At 34.6% G+C, this 22,933-nt stretch overlaps 2 protein-coding genes and 1 long non-coding RNA gene across 7 annotated transcripts; 1 reads left to right on the top strand and 2 right to left on the bottom strand.

Moving 5' to 3' along the window:
* The first annotated feature begins 271 nt into the window (after positions 1 to 271).
* Positions 272 to 1,519, top strand: LOC119998001. Its single transcript, XR_005468145.1, has 3 exons — positions 272 to 323; positions 880 to 955; positions 1,044 to 1,519. It is a non-coding gene; the product is annotated as an uncharacterized LOC119998001 (long non-coding RNA).
* Positions 1,520 to 2,217: 698 nt separating this feature from the next.
* On the bottom strand, positions 2,218 to 16,474 carry LOC119998000 (sterol 3-beta-glucosyltransferase UGT80B1). 5 transcript variants are annotated; one of them, XM_038845264.1, is made up of 16 exons: positions 16,360 to 16,438; positions 16,244 to 16,277; positions 15,065 to 15,426; positions 13,752 to 13,894; positions 13,066 to 13,308; positions 11,114 to 11,225; positions 10,541 to 10,711; positions 8,667 to 8,730; positions 7,897 to 7,954; positions 7,591 to 7,768; positions 6,762 to 6,892; positions 4,550 to 4,652; positions 4,294 to 4,370; positions 3,904 to 3,951; positions 3,522 to 3,671; positions 2,218 to 2,626 (listed from the first exon to the last, which is right to left on the bottom strand). In XM_038845264.1, the coding sequence occupies exons 3-16, from the start codon at positions 15,315 to 15,317 to the stop codon at positions 2,426 to 2,428; spliced, it is 1,932 nt and encodes a 643-aa protein (XP_038701192.1). In that variant the 5' UTR covers positions 15,318 to 15,426; positions 16,244 to 16,277; positions 16,360 to 16,438; the 3' UTR covers positions 2,218 to 2,425. The 5 variants fall into 5 exon arrangements, with proteins under 5 accessions (XP_038701192.1, XP_038701191.1, XP_038701194.1 ...); XM_038845263.1 differs by having other exon boundaries at positions 15,065 to 15,403; positions 16,244 to 16,471; XM_038845265.1 differs by having other exon boundaries at positions 2,432 to 2,636; positions 16,244 to 16,474.
* A 4,879-nt stretch (positions 16,475 to 21,353) lies between these two features.
* Positions 21,354 to 22,895, bottom strand: LOC119996897 (UPF0496 protein At1g20180-like). Its single transcript, XM_038843674.1, has 2 exons — positions 22,859 to 22,895; positions 21,354 to 22,399 (listed from the first exon to the last, which is right to left on the bottom strand). Exons 1-2 carry the CDS (start codon positions 22,893 to 22,895, stop codon positions 21,354 to 21,356), a joined length of 1,083 nt encoding a protein of 360 aa, XP_038699602.1.
* Between the last annotated feature and the right edge of the window lie 38 nt (positions 22,896 to 22,933).

The raw sequence follows: 22,933 nt of genomic DNA, 5'->3' as shown, positions 1-22,933 counted from the left end.
CCTTCTCAAAATGCCAACCAAATGCCCCGTTAGTGTTTGGGTGTGGTCACACAAATTATCTGTATGATAGAAATAGTGTTGTTCAAGGTGCAGGGATATTAGCACCAGTTTCTCAATTGGGAACTCAAATAGAAAACAAATTCTCATATTATTTAATTTGCTTCCAAGCAAAGCAACAGCCACTAGCAAGATTAAATTTAGACAAGGAGCAATGATATATGAGGATGAAATTGTCTCAATTCCACCTTCTACCATATCAGTCTTGAAAGTATTAGCATTATCGAAGATAAGACTTAAGAGAACAAGGGCGAGACATGAATCGGGTACGTAATATTGTTGCATAAAAGTGTTATGATGATTTGATTGGTATTATTAGAGAGAAGATTGGTGTTAGTCCAATATATATATATGATCCACCAGAACCATTCGAAATATGCTACACAGCAGCCTCAATTATGGGTAAAAATCTTCCAGCGATGATATTGCATTTCACCATTCGTTTACCACATATATAAACTTTTCTTTCTAATAGTAATTTGCATTGTTTAGCAATACTTCGATGCAATAGTTGTCAATATTTGGGAGTACATTAATGATAAATAATCTCACTACATGTACACAGACCGTATCCCAACATATTATGTGAAGATGTTAATTCCAAAAACCCTAAATCCTAAACCCTGACCCCTAAAATGTGATCATATCGAAAAACGGCGGATCTCTCACAAGCCACCGCAGTCACCAACTTGGCTTGAAACCCTCATCCCCAGGGTCAGCTATTTTTTAAAAATTATTCTATATATGTGTTGCTTATAGTTTAGGGCTCTGGTGAATTATTTAGAGTAGAGTTGAGTTGAATTCTTTTGGTGAATTATTTAGGTTATGGGTTTATAACCATGACAAACCTTTCAAACCTGGCAGTGGCACCAGACCACGAACCGACGTTCACATAAAGGTATTACTTGCTAGCAAGAATCTATATGTAGCATCAAACTAGTATGTGAAAGTGTTCCTAAATCTATTTGTTCTGTTTCCACTTTCAGGGATATGATTACTCCTCCGGAGTTTGGCAATTCGAAGGCTATCCTTACGTGCCAAAGGGATCCTCCTGGTGTTACGATAATGCAGATTCATGGAGCTTCCGAGGGAGCTACAACTCTGCAACTAAGGATGCAAGAACCAGGAGACCTCTACTTCAAGTGCGGCGTGTATGCTGCACCAGTTAATTCCAGCAACTATATGGAATCAAGAAGGAGAGACATCAAACTCTAACAAGAAATGACGACAAAAGGAACAATGTAAATTATTTCCTAATTGTGCTACCTAATCGAACCATGTGAACCTATAATCCTCAGTTTATTCAACAGAACCTACTGTTTATCAGCTCTATGGTTTCTAAATTCTGTAGAGATCCATCAGAAGTTCAAAATATACCAAAATCAATGAACAACTAACTATCGAAATACGAAATATAAGCTACAGAGACAACTCAACTTACATTCTGCTAGTAGAATAAATTTCCAACAGTAAAATGGAATAACCAAGAACTTGAAATTTTTAACAGGATTTGAAATTCTATAGCATATTCCATAGAGCAAACAACAAAGTCAATAAAAAGAGCATAACAAACTTTCACACTAGATAAAATGATAAATACCTTGAACCAGTCCTCCATACAGTAAACAACCTTTTTGTCATCCATGGTCTTGAACTTGAAACAAATCAATATTCACTAATATCAAATCAAATCAAATCAAATCAAATTAGAACTAAAGCAATACTCAATCAAATATAAACTCAATTGAATATAGAGATTCTTGAAAGGCCTTTTGTGTTCTTTTATTTTAGAACCTTACATGAATTTACCCCTTTAGGACCGCTAATAATCCAAATCTGCTCAAAGTTACCAAACTATGAACAAGTAATAGAAACTAATAGAAATTACAAAGTAACACAAACAAACAAACAAAAGGTAGACAACATATTTTCATACGACCCACACGAGGAGAGGAGGGCGGGGGGGTGTTGGAGATGGTGACAATTTCCCTACATTCAACCTCCAATCAGTGTAATCCTCGTCTGAAAATATCATAAATAGAACCTAACCTTAAATAGCAGCATAATATTGAGCTCTCTCTCTCGTCGCATAATAATATAAATTATCAAGGTATTTGAATTGAACCTTTATTTGTCGTATAAAAAATACAAACACCAACAGAGCAAACCTATTATTGTATTGTTACATTACCTGTGAGAGAAACTATGATGTTATCAAATTTCTATCTGTCACTCAAGAGTCGAGACTATAATCAAATCATGAATAAAATGAATGAAATGCAGAAGATAAATAATTGAAAATAATATTAAAAAAAATAAAAAAATGAAGAAGACAACATATCTACATCATGAAGAAACTGCCAGCAGCCTACATATTACAAGGAAGGCAGCACCATTTGCCAACTTGAATAAAGATCCACTGCAGCGGGTTTGGATGTTCGTCTTCCTCGGAAGATGAAGCAGGCAATGGTAGTTCAGAAGGTAAATGTCGATGAAAAGCATCAACAGCAGCTGCAACACCATCTTCATTTTCTATCAGTTTCGCCAGTTCCATTGCTCGGGATTTCACCTGAGAGAGGCTATAGCTTAGGAAATGAAAAATGACTTGTCATATTGTCACAAGATATGTAGACAACAATGTGAGAGCCACAGCTCAACAAGTACCAAATAAGGCTAACACTTCAATAAAGCTCATACATAGGCCACTTATTGCAAATTTGTAATATCAATGAAAGATGATTGTATATGTAAGCCATTGTCGTTCATAGATTAGCAAGATAATAACCATTGGTTCAAAATTCTCAACAAAGACCAGTAAAGATAATCCATAACTAAGGTTAGTTTGGCACAGTTTTTAGTTCATTTTCATTTTCCCGGTCTGAGAACCAAACCTTGTTGCTTGTCCTTGAAATATGCACACCCACCCTTGTGCTTTTCAAACAGCCATATTCCTGAATTTTTTAAGAGAACAATCCAAAGCACAAAATGTACATTCCCGAACCTAACTGAAAAAATTTATGCTTTCGTTTATGACCAGACAAGAAAAATGTTCAAGGAAAGATTATGGGAATATGGCCAAACAGGATCAAACTTCTCGTTGGAGTTCTAGCCTTTTCGAGGTCATGCAAGCCCACAAGGAAATAAGAAATACTCTTAAGTCTTAACCAGTGTTGCCTTCCAAGAACATACTTGACAAAACATGACAAAGTGATCTTCCTTATAAGAGAGTAGCCATGGTGTATACGGTTCCATTTCAGATTTCACCAAATTATTGATCATGTAACACTGCAGATCGCTAGACAATTAAAAGCTGAAAAACTAAACAGGGATATCATATATGAAGTTCACTAGAATAGAAACTACAATTGCTAATGACTTGACATCAGAAGGCTGCACGATTTTGTCTAGATATGAAGTCTAATAAATCCTCTAGGAATCAAAGGATATAGAGTCATTGTTATTACCTCTGGCTGGAGCATGAATCTAATAGCATTGGAAAGGCTCTCAACACTGAGCTGGGATATTGGTATCGACGCAGGTCCCAAAGCTTTTTGATGTATCCGATCACCCCAAAAAAACTGATCTCCGAAGAATGGCACTATAGTTGTGGGGCACTGTTATTCATAAGTTCACCGTTAAACAAGGCCCGCGACGCGAGAAGTAATTCGTTTCCAAAAGAAAATTTGATTCTCATTGTCTGAAAATAGGTAACTATCGACAATAATATGTTTCTTTATACTTTCTGCAAATTTATTTACATCCTTGGGGACAGACTGACTGATTCAACTCAAAACATAATGATAAATTTAAAGGGATTTGTTATTTGCAAGCAACAAATCATATTACCCCAGCTTTTAGCCCTGTAGCTGTGGTCCCAGCTCCTCCATGGTGAACCTGCATATCAGTGGAAATTTGCCTACGGTTAATAATCGAACCATGAGCTCCGGTACAAGCATGCAGTCATGCACTAACAAGCCATTCTAATCATTCTACTGCAAAGAAGTGCGAAAGCTAACACATAGAAGTTCTATGTTGATTTAAGGCAGTGGAAAGCACACAAAGATTACAAAGAGAATATAAAACAAAAAAAAAGAGTACTCGCAAGTGCATGAAGTTCAAATTATAACACAAAATGTACTATAAAGTGCATAATGTTCATCACTACAGATCCAGTTTCACAACTAATCAATGATCAAGAGTTTGCTTATGCTACATGTAACATAGAACAGAACTCACCACAGCAGAACATTGAGGAAACAACCAGTCATGAGGACACTCCTCCAGAAGAAAAACATCATCAGGAACTTCTGTCACTGCAGGATTTCAAATATTCTCTATTGATGAAAGGCACACATGTGAACCAATGACTATCCAACAAATAAATTATGATAAACAATTATCCACTGAAACAAGAAACAGAAAATTAGAAGGCATCAACAGACAATGGGCCAGGGAAAATAAAATTCAAAGTCAAAAGTTTGACGACACTCACAGTTACCCAGGTTTCCCCAACCGCGGTCAATTATTCCTCTTTGTCCTGTGTCCTTTAATGCTTCTAATATTATATCTGTTGTTTGCTTAGGATCATCAAGAGGCTAAACAAAAAATAAATCAAGTATCAGAAACTGACTCTTCAAAAAGTTACGAAAAAAGGAAAACATTCAATCTAGGATTAACACATTATGAAATAAAATATATAGTTTGATGGAAACACAAAAGAAATGGTTATCATATGCATCAGGAAGATATATTGCATAACTAATTTCTGATACCTGGAATCATATCAACATGATCATATAATAATTGAATCTATAACATTAAAAATATGGCCAATTACATAAAGAAAAAGGACAAGGCCATTCTAGCCTAATGAATTGTAGGTATATGCATGCATGTACATATATTCATGTATTCCCAGTCCAAATGAATTTTATGCAAAAGGTATATGCATGCATGCACATATATTCATGTATTCCTGGTCCAAATGAATTTTATGCAAAAATGTAATGTATATCATTCACGAGAACTGTGATGATACAAAAAAAATTAGTAGAGTTGCTAAGGTTTAAAAACAATTCCTTCGTCCATTAAACTGAAACACTAAGGTTTTGATTTTGCTAAGTTAATTAACTGGTTCACTCAGTATTCTTCAAAAATATAATACAGAAATTTGTTATTCGCTAAATCAGCCACTATTCTCAACACAGAAAGTTCAAAATATATTAGGAAGTTGAAAAATAATTTTGTAAACGCAAAACTTATTACATGAACTTGATATTTAATAGAAGGTGGATCATTTCCAACCACTGTTGCTAACAAACTACATGCACATTTTAATTAAAAACGCCTCAACAATTGCAACTTCAAACCCCTTTTAGGCCATCATTCACAGATAATGAATGCGACCAGAAGATTCACAACTGATGCTACGCATTTATCTATTCTGCGATATACATGCGCGAGCACACATGTGAGACTTGAGGAGAATTTTTTTTTTTTTTTACATTCGACCATTAACTTGATCCCTTTAAATTTTTTTTGATAAGAGTTTTCCTTATTGGTATATTATTATCCTTTAGTTTCGATTTAGATTCTTATGGTGTTTCCGTAATTTCTAAGTTTCCGCCATCTCGAGGTTTGACTTTTCCTTTATTCCCCTATATAAGGACTCTCTTTTTACCATGCAATATATCGAATCAATATTATCAATCTTTTATTTTTAACATAACTAATATCCTTTTAAGTTTGTTATAAGTTATGACAATTATATTCTAATAGGATCTGATAAATTTTGCTTATAAGTGGCCCATACACTCTCCTAAAAGGATCTACTAGATAGAGGAGAGGGTACCACATATATGCACGTACAATTCACCCAAACTAGACGATATGGGACATTTATATCTTAATACTCCCCCTCACTTCTGGGGTGGACAATCTGAATGCCCAACAAGTACAACGAATGAGCAAACCATGCCCAAGAAATGGGTGGAGAAAGGCCGTCCAAGAACACATTGCTAAGGGCCCACTCCAATACCATGCTAAATTTTGCTTATAAGTGGCTCATACACTCTCCCAAAAAGAACCTATTGGATAGAGGAGAGGGTACCACATATATGCACATACAATTCACCGAAACTAGATGATATGAGATGTTTATCTCTTAACAGGATGTCATGTAACTTGTTAAGATTAGTTCTTTTTCCGTTCAACCCCCAATAAGTTAACTTGTTGAGTTGGGACATTTCACATCATTTATATATACTCTAACATGACTAATCCAATCAAATTAGTCTGTGTTCCATTTGAATTGATCCCTTTTGTATCTTATTTGATTAAGCCAAAGGTTAGTTTGATTTCTTGCAAAACAGGTTTCCTACATTTGTTTCTTAAGTTAATGTTTTTAAATTAGTTAAGAGTAACATAGTCTAAAAGCTTTAACAGTTTTTGCCCTGATTCTATTTAATTCTATCACCATATCTCTGACTACAAGTGCCTAAATAAGTTAAATCAATTTTCCATTATTAATAAGAAAGCACAGGGTGATGCATGAGGACTTCAGATAGATTTATAAAGGAAAACAACAATACTGAATATCTTGAGATAATTCAAAAACTTCAGGTGTCCTTTAGCTATTTATAGAAATTACGATATATGAGTTGAAAATCGTTAGTTACAACATGAAGGAACTAGGTGAACCATACCATGCTTCCAAAACCAAAATATATGGGTTTTGCTCCTTTCTGAATCCATTGAACAAACCCTTGTTGAGGTTGATACCGTGACCCAAGGTTTAAAAAACAAAAGCCGACGACATCAACTAAATGTCCCCAATCTGCAGATGAGTTAAACATATGAAGGATTTATATATGCATCAGTTTGGAAGAAGGAATATCAAAACAGGAGAGGAAGGGGGGAGGGGAAAGAGTCATCATAAAACATAAGAACATAACATAAAAGGATGGAGGAAAGATAGAGAGAGATTCATACTACAAGCGAGAATTCCTTGAAGCACAAAACTAAATGAACCAAAAACACTGATATGGATTGCCAATGGCTAGTACTTTCTGAGTCATGAGAATGTAAAAAACATACTGCAAAGACCATATAGCGTTGAGAGCAATTTTAGTAAAACACTGATTTGGAGCAAAACCAAGTGGTACTGGTTCTCCCTCATGAAAAGAAAGTAAACACAATACTTGTGGCATGACCCATTGATTGATCAAAGACCATGCTGTGATAATGAAATTCTGATTAATTGATTATCTTAATTCCAGTGGAAGGTTTTTTCACAGACACACTCAGAGTGAAACATCGAGCATTAAAGTAAGAACTGCTACCTTTTCACTTTTGAAGAGAAAAATAAGAATGACTACTTAAGAAAGAAAACACTACACAGCTAAATTTCACAGTTTCCAAAACCTCATCCAGCTAAGAGAAACCACAATGTCAAACTATTTGTCTATTCATTGATTCTAAGTCTATTAAATAAATGCCATACGGGTTCCCTTGCGAATGAACAAGCATCCTTACCACTTGGCTTTGGCACAAGGTGGGGACTCCACATGTAGCCTGTTGGCAAGTGAGATATTGACCCATGATACATACTGAAATATGCAATTGAAGGAAGCTTCAGCTTATTTTTCCTGAAGTCGTTGATATATCCTCTTATGCCCCACCATATCAGCAAATCAACAACTATGTATGAAAGCTACATCCAGAGGGGGGGAAAATAGAAACAGATGTGCTGGTAAAATCAGTGAAGTTTTATTCAAATTTAAAAAATAACAATAAAAAAACAAAAAGATACCGCATGATTGCACCCAAACAAGAACATACCCAATTACCAGCACTTTGAGGTACACGAGCCAATGGGTGAGGGAATTCATATGTTGGCCTGCCTATTAGAGACAGATGTAAGAATGCATGACCTTGGACATACACACACATAAATCAAGCATACATAAATCATAAATTTGCTTTTCATATTTAATTGATCCTTCCATTAATAGTTCTTTGATTCATAACATATTCTAAGACAAAGCTTCTTACATTTCATTGAAACATGCAGGTAAAAGGTAAAGAACACCCATGCACAAGACTCCCGCATTGGGCATAGTCAAGGACAGACAAGATGTACCCAGACCTTACCCCACATAATATGTGTAGAAACGGTTAAATCATGCAAATAGATAAAATTTATTTGTGATGGATAATTTATCAGCAATCAATTTTCCACTCCCTCCATAACATCTTATATGAATTCTGTTGCAATTACATTATTTTTCAGGTCACTTGCTAGTTGTTCAAATATCAACTTCATTTGACATTGGCATGGCAAACATCATGTTCCATGACCCAAAAGAAAATTGTCTGCAAAAAATTTCACTAGGTCATGCATCGTAGACTAAGCACAATACTTGTGCGTGTTCTTCTTAGAATCAGAGAAACCTTTTTCTCCAAAAAAATAAATTAAAGCATAGAACCATAATTGTAATGAAAAAAAAATGACACTCCAGGAAACACTTCAAATATTATCCTCTCCAACCTCATCTAAATTTCTTATATTTGAAGTAAGGAAAACTTCAGAATTGTAGACCAATACTCACGTCCAGGGCATTGTGAAGAAAATGTGAATGGGTATGCCAAGAGCTTCAGCAACATGTGTATGCCCTGCAATGGAGATATATTATGTAAAATTTTGATGTAACAAGAGAGAGAGTATACAAATGAAAATTAATTTACTGTTCATAATAAAGGATGTTGAAATTAGTTACAAATCATCAATCACATTGTCAGCTTACTTTTGCAGGATGGATCAGAAAAATGAAAAACGAAAAATAAATTAAAATTGAGAAGCTTTGTTAACCTCTTAACCCACAGAAACAGGAAGCCAAAACCATACAAACATTGTTTATACTTGTAATAAGTTATTTTGTTCTATTCCTCGAATATCTCCTTTTTCCACCTTTTCTGGCTATATAGTGTTAATGTACACCCCTCTCTCTCTCTCTCTCTCTTCACATGTTTCTGCGCGGTGAATATCACACCAACAGAGCAATAAGGACACTATCAGCTTGGTGCTTCAAACTCAAGCACAGAAAGAGTTTATAGTACTTAACATTCCAACAAACCTTTGCATTACAACAATCCAAACATTTTTGCAATGGTCACTGGGATTTCACCGAAGCTATGATAGGCTCAAGCTTACTTGGTTTTCCCTTCATAGTCCAATTCTATAATGCACCATAAATCCTACATGGTTCTGGAATCATCTTCGATCATCTACAAGAGGCAGTATTTCTACTTGTACACTCACCAAAAAGGGGGTCTAGGTAGAGAGATAAGAGAGAAATTTGTTAGCATTTTTGTCTATCACTCTCCTTGATAGTTCACACTTAGGTTTGAGAGTTTCATGCCCGCAGGCTTCCGTATTTTCTGCTATTTATACTTCACCAAGGAGGCGATCGACTTCATGAGCTGAAGTAAGACAAACTATTCTATCTGTTTTAGGAATTTGAGATACCTTGTTTTCCAATACAAAATACTAGAGCAAGGCCGATTTTGCAGAATAGCCACCAAAAAACTTGGAATAGAAAATTTAGATGGCTACATAATAGTTGAAGTGTGCACTCCAGAACGCAGATGAGCATCCCAGAGGTCTTCCACCTGGGATACCCTGGTTTGAATCTCTGCAATGAGAAAAAACCTGTGATTTTACTGATGATTAGATGGCGAGCCACTTCAAGTGTCCGGGTTTACCTGTGCAAAGCACCAGTGTTCCCTTGTTTCTAAAAAAAAAACTAAGGCCCTATTTTGTAATGTTTAACCTTTCTTTTCTAGAAAAAATTAAAAAACAGATTTCAAGAGTATTGTTAAGAGTTTTAATATATATATATATTAGTTTCAAAACCCTAAACCAACCCCACTATATACCAAAATTTGTTTCAAATAGCAGTTCTTCATATTGGGTCATTTATAAGGTATTGAAAATTGAGGATTCTTTGTAGAGGATAATTTGTAGAATTTCTCAAGTTGTGGAGGCAAATCTAATGGGAGTGGCTCCAGTAAAAGAAGAGGAAAAGCTAAGACGTAACCACATTAAATTTAGTTTTCTGCATTTTACATTTCACATAAATAAATTAATTTCTGCACTTCTATATTCATTCAGGGATCAAAAATTCACTTTGTCAAAATGATTTAAAATCTTATATTACTACATAAATAAATATGACACTACAGTAACTCCAAACTTTGTCGACCAAACTTTGTCCACTGACAATCTTCAAGAGAGAAAAATCATTCATTGATGAAATTTTCAATAAACTGATGGCATAACAAATCTACAAGCTGAGACACAACATCAAGTGTTATAACTCCAAAACTATTACATTGTTAATCACCAGTTAAAATCAAGTATACACTGTCAAAGGAAATATGGCAAATATACAGCAGCATAGCATACTCATTTTTATGAACTCACCATAAGCAGGAGGATTTGCAATTATTGCCTGAGCTCTAAAAGGCAAACCAGTTTCCATATCTGGTTCTGTACATGCTGGAAGAAGCGATTCAATAATCACCTTTAGTTGCTTTCTTTGTATAGATATTTCTCCTGGCCCAGAGGGGATGAGACCTTTATTTCGGGCCATATCTAACATCAAATAAAGTTAAGATTTAGTCATGCATACAGCAGTTAAAGGGCATAAAGTTCTTGACCATTAAAAAATGATGAATAACAGCAGGAATAATAGGAAATGTTAAGCAGGATATAAGGTATGGTAAATAAGTAGATTATTGTCTTTCTGAAAGAAAATGTTTTAATTGTAGGTAATCAAATTTGGATGGGGAAAAACAAACAAATGAGACACATTAATGCATTTAAGTATTAGCCCTTAAAGTCGCATGAAATTTGCATTTAAACATTGGCCCTTAAAGTCGCATGAAATTGATAACAGGGTCAGGGAGTGGGCAATCTACAGCCAGAAGAAAAAAAAATGTTTGTCCATACTGCATAACTAATAAAGAGAAGATTCATGCATTAGGGACCTCTTACATCCTGCCAAAACCCGAGGATCACCACCTAAAGGATAAAAATCCACGCCAGATGCCTTAACAAAACTCCTGAAGTTAGCATGAGTCGCCAACCTAACATGATGACCAAATTCCTGGAAAAGAAAAATAAAAAGAATTACTCTTTGGGACAAAATAAATAATAAAGGATAAGCATATAAGAACTAGCTGTTAGAATAGTGGTTAAATAATAAAAGATCCACCCTTCCATAGGGTGTTTCGCAGATTAAAAAACTCAAAAGATGAACTTCCTAACAGATTAAGCTTTTCTATAGATGGTGTTTCAAACAATCTAAACGAACTCATAAACAAAGAAAGGACACAAGAAAACATCATGTAGTTATGAAACTTGGTGGAATGAAAATAAGACAGATTATTAACATTTCACACAAGAAACAAATACATAATCGCAACTGGCAGCAAGGAAATCCTTCCATAAGCCCTAAATTTCAACAAAAACAAGATGCAAAGTACTGAAAAATTAGCCCTAGCTTGAACTCGAGCAAGGCGATGGGACAGGATCCCAATCATAAAAGGCAAAAATACACTTTTGTTAACTCAACTGTCCCCAAAGTTTCACTTTCATCCCACAACTATTTTTTAAAGTTGTAGGACACGATGATAGTTTAGGAACACAAAATGTATTTCTGCCCCAAAAATTGTCACCATTATCAATCATCTACTTAACCATAAGTTGATAACATAAGGAAATGACTGAATGAGTCATGCAATAAGTTACATCCACAAAATTCATATAGTCAAGGTTACATCTTGTAAAGAATATTGAAATGCCAAACAAAAAAAATATTTCCCAAATAGCCATGAAGAAGGTGTGTAAAGAGAAAGGGCGAAAAATTAAATTTTTTATCATTTCCCAAATAGCCATGAAGAAGGTGTGTAAAGAGAAAGGGCGAAAAATTAAATTTTTTATCAAGGACAGAACTTAATTAAATTTATCTTTCATCTGAAAGTAAATACATAAAAGCAAATTCAACAAAGGTGAGCTGGTAAGCAAGACAAAGAAAGTCAACGTGGGGTCAAACTCTCGATGGCCATAGACCTGCATGGTTGGAGTGTGCTCCAAACCAGAAACTTCATTAAAGAATGAAAATTCCCAACCAGAAAGGAAACACAGAAGAGGGTGGATAACTATAATCAACACAGTTCATGGAAAAGGAAGTAAGCCAGAAAGACAAGTGAAATAAAAAAATTTTAAAAAAAACTACTTTACAGGAAAAATTTTCCTCAATTATTTCACGGAATATTATTATAGACAGACAAGATACTGAGCTAAAGCAAAAAAATGAAATTTGATGGTGGCACTAGACTTGATCTGTGCTGGTTGTTTTGGAAAGTCATGGAAAAAGTAATAGAAAGTTGAGTGCAGGTTAATAAAAGTGAATTTATCTAGTCGCAGGCATTTGAAATCTGTACACATGCACATCTTAAGTAGTGAAGCAATGATGTCAGAGAATTCAAGCCTCTAGGCCCGTTCAAACAATATTTTTAAAACCATTACTACAGAAATAATTCTTATGTGTCTATGAAAACCAACTTGAAGTGCGATATTAGTTCTGCTCGACATGGAGTTCTTTACTAGATATTTGAATGTGATGAAGAACTATAATCATAGCTAAAAGATTAACCAAAGCATGCATAACCTTCAGAATGTATATGCATAAGTAGTCATAGGCACAAGCATACACTAGGTGAATTTAGCATGGATCAGTACTCTTAGTGACAGGTTTGAGGCCATCTTTGATATCTGGTGGGGTAAATGAATGAAATTTTTACTTCAAAATTAGCATAGTATTCTTGATAAAAGATCTGTAGCATGTAGCAACATAAGAGCTATAAATCTCTATGAAAGCTAAGAAACAAATTCAGTTACATGAGAGCAACAAATAAAAAATTCACAAATTTATTTGAACATGCCTGTAGTCTTTTCGCCATAGCCAGAAAAGGTTGTACATCTCCCCTTGTTCCAACCACAAGAATGGCTATTTTCAATCTTGGAATTACTTTATTGGATCCAGAATTGTCTCCATCGACAACGAGAGATGGCACCCCAATTGTTTGTAGCTCGAATAATTCTGAAGCTACAGGTGCACTTTTATCAATGTCAACCTCTACCGTCCCATCATTTTGGATCCTGACTAGTTCCACAATAAGTTTTTTCTGAGAGCAGATAAAAGAAAGAAAAAGATAAATCAAAATGGTAGGGAAAGATTACACCTGCCCAAAACACTAAAACAAAGCATGCCAAGGAATAAGAGGAATACATTAATAATAAACAACCACCCTCGAATAAGAAATCTCAGGAGACTTGAAGCCAGAAATTCTCTTTAGTCATATGAGCAAATGATTCAAGATATTCAATGCCAGATTCTTCTCTTTTCTGAATACCAGGAATCTAAGGGCATATAATGACCAAGTGCAGTGGATAAGCTAATCTTATAACCACACAAGGACAGAACTTTGACATGAGCAAATACAGCATGCAGAAATATGATATATCCAGATGCATTTCTCCCTAACATGAAGACAACCTACACGCCTAGCATAAGAATTTCAATGAAAATAAATAACCTGCAGTCACATGTACAAATTGCGGTTGTTACCTTTTCACGCTCTGATAGTCTATCCAATTTGAGCTCGTGCCTGGGGATCTTCTTCTCAGTCATGGATCTAGAAAATGTGAAATCTTGGTCAATTAGCAGACTTTTCTGAGCGCTGACAGGTGCAGTGATGCAGTAATCCAACCCTTCAACATCAGATGCCTAGAAGTTAGAGAAAATAAAAACTCAAAGGGATAGCGAAGCCAATTTTAAGCATCAAAGTATCAAGCAAGTTTCTAAATGCAGTGCTCATCAAGTACAGATTACAATCAAAATGCTGAAACTAAATTCACAATAGTGTTTTACCTAATATACGGCACACAGTCACACACCCCATAGTTCAAAATTCAGAGTTCATCAAGTGGAGATTATGATCACACCCTGAGACTGAATTCCCTATAGAATATGTTTTATCTAATAAAGTGTACCATTTTTTTGGAAATGTGGAATCCACCCAACTGCTCGCCAGATAACAAGTTGGTACACCTCGGGCCACATGGAAGACCCCGCAACCCCATGTACCATTTGAAACCTGGGCCGAGGCCCAATGTAGGAAGGTAACACAGGGTGACATTCGTACACGCTGGGCTGAGCAAGGACTCATCTCGCATATTGCGATAATGGAAACACCCATGGGACTTGAACTCACGACCTCCAACTAAGAGTTACTGCGGTCAAGGTCACCATCTCAACCAACGACCCATTGCTTAATAATAAAGTGCACCATGGTACACACACATAAGTGGTTATTCCAACTTCAAAATTGTGAAGTCGTTCAGAGTTCTAGGAAAACACAAAAATTCTAGAATCCAAGATACATGCACCATTTCGGTTTAAAAAGTTTTTATAAAAAATTAAAAAAAAATGAGGGGGGTGGGATCATGACATTGTAGAATACTGCACATGAACAAACAATTGGTACTTCTACAAGATAAAAAAGGATAATAAGCACTCTGATAAAGCAAAAGACATGCAAATGACTTTCACAGACAATAAATGGCTATTGCATGGTAATGGAACTACAGTTGCCAAAGTTGATTTGTCGCCTGTTATTGAACCATAGAATCTAGACAGGCATCCCCGACAGAAAAGTCCTATAATTAAGTGATAGTTACAATTCAATGGACCAAACCTCAGGTAAAGATTCAGAAACCCCCAAATGATGTCAAATCAAAAGAGTATAACAGTTTCATGATTCTATTGAGTTTTTAGTTAGAACTCGTTGGACTATAAAGAATGTTGTTTCAACGAAGTTTAATTTCAAAATCCTATAATTAATAACAAAAGAAACCACAACTCAGCGATATAATACTGACCTCTACGAGGAGAAGGACTAACATTCAACTCGTTAGACTGGGAAATTTCTGAAATTGATTGATGCCATTCTGAACTCGTGGCTACCTGCTCAACAGAAGCCTTCCTGGATTGTTCATCTGAAGATGTATATTCCACTACCTCTGATTCATGAGCACCATTGTCTTGCACAAAGTCCTTATGTAGTTCTTTGCTGCTGCTAACTCCTCCCTCTTTTGAATACTTTAATGGATGATCCATTCCATTGCTCCCCATTTCAAGAAATTTGCAGCTCCAATAGCAGAACCGCACCAAGTTTAACTACTCCCAAAATCGTCACTCTTAGCCAAAGCATTCAAATCCTTGAAGTTGGAGAAAAACAGAGCTGAGAATGAGAGAGAATGCAATGAACGACCAAAAACCCCACACCCAAAACTTTAAAAATTCTTATGCAACAGTAATCTATGTCCTAATTCCCAATTTAAGATGCTGCCAAAAATGAGATTGTAGCCAACAAGTAAAACCAAAACAGCCACAATGCTTAAGACCAACAGTTCCCAAAATTCCCCACAGGTGAAAATACTAATAATTGACAATCAACGAGTGAACCTTTTGGGATACACAAACCAAAAAAAAATTATCAGTATCCAATTCTCAATACCTAGAAATATTAGAGCAGAACAATCAAAAACCCAAAACCTTAAAACCCTTACAGCGGCTCTCAATATCCAAATCCTTTCTTCTCATAAATTTATAGGTAAGACCTGCTACAAGAACTTAACAATGAAACGTAATTTACAAAAGCAAAATTCTAAATCCAACAAATTCTCCCAAACTCCAAGTTCTCTAATGGACCAACAACTAGAGCAAAAAATGCGCGTAAGCACATGAGAGCAGATACAAAACTCCAAAAAGAAATTACCACTGTAGCTTTAAATGCTCGTTAAAAACAATCAAAAATACTTGGACCAACCAAACACCAAACAGTCAATCAAAACCCGAAGAACGTTAGGTGAAAAGTGAGAATCAGACAGGCAATCACGTTTAGCAGTTAAGCACAACAAGAAAATTAAAAAAAAATAAAACCCAAGAAGTACGAACTTCACAAGTTAAGACAGAGCCTACAAGAAAGCAAACCCATGTGTGAAATTAATGTGAGAATCTCGCGGAGGCGATGATATAAGTAGGAGCAGCAACTTCACCTTGTTCCCAGTTTGAGAAACACGAGCACGGAATCTATGATCGGGAAGAGACGAAATAGGCTGTGAAAATTTACTTTACAGTCGGAGATTCAAGAAAAACTTTATAGAGAAAGTACCGGGGAATTATAAACAATCTGATACAATCGAGCACTTTCCTATGATGGCGGAGTCTCTGTCTGATTATCAACTCTCACGATTTCAAAGCGGTCGAGCCTGTCAACTTATGTTTCGCTGTAAACAATGTTTTTTTAAAAAAATTACAATGACAATATAAAATTTAGGAGTGCCATATAGCGATAATCCATGGGAGCTCAGGTTTTTTAAACAAAATTTTAAAATATTTTAACTCTTAAAATACATGTTAAATTTATTAAAAAAAAGGACATATTCAGAATCAATGCATAAAACTCTTTCTAACAAGATCCATTGTCGATGAGTTTTATCGAGTAAATCTTAATTCCATTGTTTTTTTCAATGGAATTTCTTAATTTCATTGTTTTTTTAATGAAATTTCAAAAACAAATAAATTCATAACAAAAACAATGAATTGTAGACTTTGTTTTAAAAAAATAAAAGAATATATCTTAAAACAATAAATTTTTGACAATGAATTATGAGATAAAAGAGTGGAAATAAAACTATTTCATCGATGGAATAAATCTGTTAAGCTCCCATGGACTACCAAATTGATGGGCGACATGTCATTTTCGTTTAAAATTATACACGAAAATCAATTACCAAATTTTTTTTTTTGGATTTTCTTAGCCAAGTAATTGTGTCTTCACTTTATTTTTATTAACCGAGAGTAACTCAACAAACGCGCCCTTTAGACAATTCAAACTCAAGTCAGGTTAGACACACGCAAACTCGCTCGACATATTAAAATTGAACTCCAAACATTGAGCGAGCGAAATTTGTTATGCCCTAAATTCGGAGAGAACGAACTAGAGTATTGTCAAGTGGTTGTGTCTTCATTTGATGCAAAAATATGTCAATTTGACATGAGTTTAAAAAAAATGGTTATCAACAAATTTTTTATTGTCATTAAAATATTTTCTTCAATATTTCAGTATTTTTGTCCCTTTACTATAAATGATCTTTTTTATTTATTGTCCATCTAATATTTTGGTTGCATGGCATGCCTATGGCAATCACAAGTTAAGCCTGAAACCTATGGTACGTCTCATCTCTTGTCGATATAAATAGGCATAAAGCATTTATAAGCTCTTCTACTTTACATGGATTCACTTTAAGCCCTCCTACTATTTTGAAGAACATTAAGCCCTCTTACTATTTTTGGTGAATTAAATAAGCTATTTTTTTAAAAAATAAAACTTTCTTTAAGTATCCGTTACTTTTAATTTGTCTTGCCACATCAATTTTGTTTTGTCACACATGGCAATATATTTATAATTAATTTTTTTTCAAGACAATAAAACCTCCATCCTTTTAAATAAACTAACCCTAATAAAATATTAAGCTCTACTGTCTCCCTCCTCCCTCTTACACTTCATCATCTACACTATATTCTCTCTAAGCTGAGTCTGGAGAGCCTCTACAAAGAAACAAGATGTCAAGGGTAGGTAGGACACCACTAATTCTTTTGCTCAATTTATATTTTTCACTTCTACAACTCATTTACTTGAAGTTTTTTTTTGTTACAGCATGGGACATCAAATGCTCGGGTCATTCAACATGATTCAAAGAAACATCAAGAACTACTAAATTTCCAAGGGTTTTTTTTGAGAAATAACCCCCGAAAATAAATAATTTTTAAATGTAACCCTTCTTTTCAAAACATTTAAATATGACCATTTCCGCTAAGGAAAAGACACAGATGCCCTTTCATGCCTCAACGTAGTATTTTTAAATGTCTGGATTTGCATCATTCAACGTAGTATTTTGATTTTAGATTAAAAATAAGGATGTAAAGTTACTTTGGTCATACTCTAGTACAATGTCTAAATTTGTGTGTGGAAAGTATGAAAATGGACATCATCTCTTGATGGATGTTTAATTAGTTTGAATTAAATTGTTGAGCTTGTTGTTTATTTTTGTTTATTGGACATTAACATGTTATTAATTGCCTTAAAAAATAAGCAAATCTCAATCTTCCATTGGTTTTTTGTTTTGAAAAATTAATTATAAAATTGTTGCCATATCACAAAACAAAAATGATGTAGCAAATCAAAAGAAGCTGCTATGACAAGTCAAAAAAAAACCTAACACAGACAAAACAGAAGTTATAATTCTTGTAACAAAAATGGCTTATTTAATTCACCAAAAATAATAGGAGGGCTTAATGTTCACCAAAAAAAGTTAGAGGTCTTAAAGTGGACCTCATGTGTAGTAGAAGGGCTTATAAATGCTTTATACCATATAAATATAAAAAAGAGATTGTATATTATGAAAATTAGAATAATTACTCAATAATATTCTAATTTTAAAAAAAAAAGAACAAAAGAAGACTGCCTAGAGAGGGATACTATTCTGATAGGATAGAGAGATGGAGGGTGGATGTAAAGATTTTGTCAAGATGTAGTGAGGAATTATTGGATGTAGGCTAAAAAGCTATTAGTTGTGAAGTATTAGTGATGATGGGAATCATTAATTGGGACAAGCTGAAATTGTAATTAATAATAATACGAGACATCAATTAAATGATTTGAAACTCCACAATTCCTTAATAATTGTAGAGTCTAAAATTCTAGATCTAACGGTGAAACTAAAAATCACATCATATCCGTCAAATTAAAAGTCCATAGTTTGGCCTTGTGCATACATTAATACGGCACATTTAAGATAAGCCCATAAGGCTTACGAAATCCAGACCATTCTGGGCAGGCCCACTGCAAGTATGGCTCATTGTGCCCTTCTTTTTTATATCTCACCCAATCAACTTCTCTTCTTTGCAAAGACTCTCACACTAAAAGCCTATATATTTTTCTTGATACTTGCACACATTTCATCTATGGAGGCAGACTATAATACCAGTACATCATTTTATTAGATAATCATATTATGGGCTCTCTATTTTATTACACCAATCTGTGAATCTACAACAGCCTTGGGACTTGTTCCCTGACTGTTATCAAACCTTTCCTAAAGAGTTTCTTTCTCTTTTTTATATAAATCCAACCTTCTCCGTATAGAAGGTAAGTCCATGACACTGGCAAACATCTGAAGCTCTTACATATCTTCACTCTTATCATAGCAAATTATTGATTCAATCCAAACATGACTTTCAATCCCAAAACACTATTTCGATCGAGCCTTCCACCACAATCAGACCCCCTCGCGTGTCTCACTTATTTTCTTGGTTTTCAAGTTCATTGACTTGACCATCGGAACATCTTTGGCCGACACCCAACCGATGTCAAGAGATTTATGGTAACCTTAATTTACTTACGTGTCTTACAGGTTACAGAAGGCACTCTTTGACTTTTCAACGATGGTAGATTGAGCCCCAACAACGCCTTAATCCCAAGTTAAACAACTTGTCAATGGAAACTTTTTTGAATAATAACTTTCAAAAAAAACTAGGTTGCCAATTAGTGTAATGGGTTAGAGAGATAGAGGGAGGGTAGTGTGAGATGTCTGATGGCCTGATGAGAAGTTTTTATGTGATGGGCTTGATGGATTGTGTTAGGTCCATATTGGACGTCCAAAAAAGTAACTTTGTATGGTGTCATTCTCGATTACTAAAAAATATAATATGAGATTTCATAAAGATGTGTATGAGGAAAGGTTGGATATATTGCATCTTTGATCCAATCCGATCATCAACGAAGTTAACTGCCTTTTTCTGTCATTGAAGAAACATGTGCCTTAATTTTCCGCTGGTGCTACTTCAATGGATTATGGGTAAATGTTCACTATTGTCTCTCAAATAGGAAGGGATTTTGGGACTATTGAATGCTAATGAGATCTACCTTTGCTTGTGTCTCTATCAATGGTCATGCCTATGCCTCAAGTAAATAAATAAGCTTTCGAAATGATGGGTCGGTTGTGGAGTGAAATCTTATATGCAATTCAATCAGATGAATAATCTTTATATTATGAAGAATATATATTTAGGATAAATACTACCAAAAAGATGGGATAAAATTTAGTTCACCTATAGAAGAACCGAATTAGGAAACATTAGGAGAAATTATAGGACATGAAATCTCTCACTCATGAAGAACTCGAGGAAATAAAGAAAAAAAAATATGTTTACAAGATGGAACTTTTTATAACTTTATGTTAGTTAGAGTGTCAAGTTTGGTGGTGTCGGGCGAGCTGTCTAATAGTGAGGGGGCTTAATGCTCTAAATTCAACATCGCCAAGGGGAATAAATGAAGTGCATAATATAACATATCAAACCTTCAAACTAGTAACAAACGTTTTTCCTTGCGTCAAACTAGTATGGGATATTGTTGGGTTGGGCTTAGGAAGATAAAATTGTGCGAGATAGTATATCTTGTCCAAAGCGTTACTAGTGTAAATAGATGGGTTGTTACAGATGGTATCGGAGCGAAGGCCCTAGGGTTCAAGGTGTGGGACTCACTTGAACACGGAGGAGCTACCACCTTTAAACACCAAATTATGACAAGTGCAACAACACATATGAATACTGAATCTACGTTAACAAGTGTTCCTCTACCGTGAATTGAACTAGCTCTACACAAAACTATAAGGAGAAAAGTCTTTAATAGATAAAATCCAATTAATTTGGATTTAAGGGGAATAATAGAGGATATCATTGTCTTGATTGAATATAATGTAATAAATATTGTTGACATATAAATTAACCATAATGTTTGTAATATTAAAATAGTAAAAATGTCATGTTAGTGGATTAGGAATTTACAATCACTAGAAGAGGAACTTTAAAATCGAAGAACAAACACCAAACTATCGGACTAACACCGGGCAATACCGGTATATACCCAAATAACACTGTCTCAGGCTAAATCCAGATAGACTAAGCAAAAACATAAAGCAAAAGAGTCTTGAGCAATAGACATATACATATTAATGTTCATGCAAACTTTCCCACTATACAATATTAATTTGTATACGTTGATTAATGTACTAATAATGCCCACGAAATGGGGTATTTGTAGAGCTATTGCCTCAAACTTTCCTTAATCACTAGGGCTCTTGCTCTATTGATAGTTGCAAGGCACAAATAAACTTGCTCTTCAAGCTCTTCTACTTGCTTTCTAAACCCAACATCACTCTTCTTGAGCTCCTTCACAATTTGTAAAGAAAACTTGTCATCTCCTCTCTCTAAACAGAACTTTATCATTGTCTTCTTGTGCTCAACTTCATCGTAAAGCCTCGCGACAAGTCGACTCATCGTGTCGAAATCTCTATCAAGTATGTAAGTTCCTTTTGCTGCAACATCAATTTGATCCCTCAATTTCTTAAGAACACAACTTCTCTTGAATTGAAAGCTCAAGAACTTGGTTTTTTTAAAGTTGTTGAATGAGAAGCTGAAAATGGCAGGGGCCATAACAAGTCCTGCAAGGGTATGTGCTAATGCAACAATCGTTGTGATTGCAACTAACCCAATTGTTGCTGTTATGCAAATCCCTGATGCATTTTCTATACATCTAATTAACTTAATCTTTCTTGCTAATTTTTTTCCCTTCAACTTTAGGCGGCGTAACACCGATGAATACTTATCGTGAATTAGCTTAAAATCAAGCATATTAGGGTTTGAAAATGGGTTGTTTTGGATGATAAATGAATTGAGATCGGAAATAATTTGATGAACATTTTCGGAGGAGTAATTGTGATCATCAATTGTATCAATCGCTCGTCGAATAAATTCGTAATTAGAGTAGACGTGGTTGATGTTTTTAAGCAAGTGTGAGCAAAATTTAGAAGCCTCAGCACTAATATCAAAGTAATTGAGTATTAGGGTTTTTAGTTGCGGAGTTTTTTCAAAAATTGTTGATTCAAGAATGGAAGGTATATTTTCTTGGCGGGGTTCGAGGAGGCTTTTGGAGAATTTGTGGTGACAGAACGAGGGAGAAGATGGATGTTCATTTACAAGTAGTAGTTGAGCTTTAGTGAGGAATTCTGCATAGGATTTGGTTCTTAATGCACTAAGGTACTCCTCATTCACATTCAAGTTTCTTCCGACATCTTTCGACTTCTTGTCATCTGCAAATCCAAGGAAAATTTTCCAATTATGTCAACGATTAATTGAAGATGTTTAATTAAAGAAAATATTTTAGAAGAATTGTTCAATGAATTAAAACAACATGAGAGTGTGACCATTATATAGAAAGAGCTTGTGAGAGATAGTAAATTAAGGTTTGTTTGAAGGTTTTTTGGATAAACAAAAGAAAAACAAAAACTCTTTCATGTATCTTATATTGAATGATATGGTTGTTAGAGAAAAGAATATGATTTCTTTCAAATTCTGTCACCTTTTTTGCTATGCAATATGAGACCCACATCTAATGACAACATGAAAGATATCAAATTATTCACGTATGAATGTCTTCAACAAATCTACAAAAATAAAATAGAATAAAGATTGTATATATATATATATATGTATATATATATATGTATGTATATATATATGTATGTATATATGTATGTATAGAAACATACCTCTTTTGATCTTTGAAACCTCAAATTTGGTCCACATGATTTATTATTTTAAGAAGATCGAATTTGATGGACTTA

Source organism: Tripterygium wilfordii, chromosome 4 (assembly GCF_013401445.1).
Source record: "Tripterygium wilfordii isolate XIE 37 chromosome 4, ASM1340144v1, whole genome shotgun sequence".
NCBI classification, from domain to species: domain Eukaryota; kingdom Viridiplantae; phylum Streptophyta; class Magnoliopsida; order Celastrales; family Celastraceae; genus Tripterygium; species Tripterygium wilfordii.
Note: the sequence above shows the minus strand (reverse complement) of the source record. Positions and strands in the feature narration are given on the sequence as shown.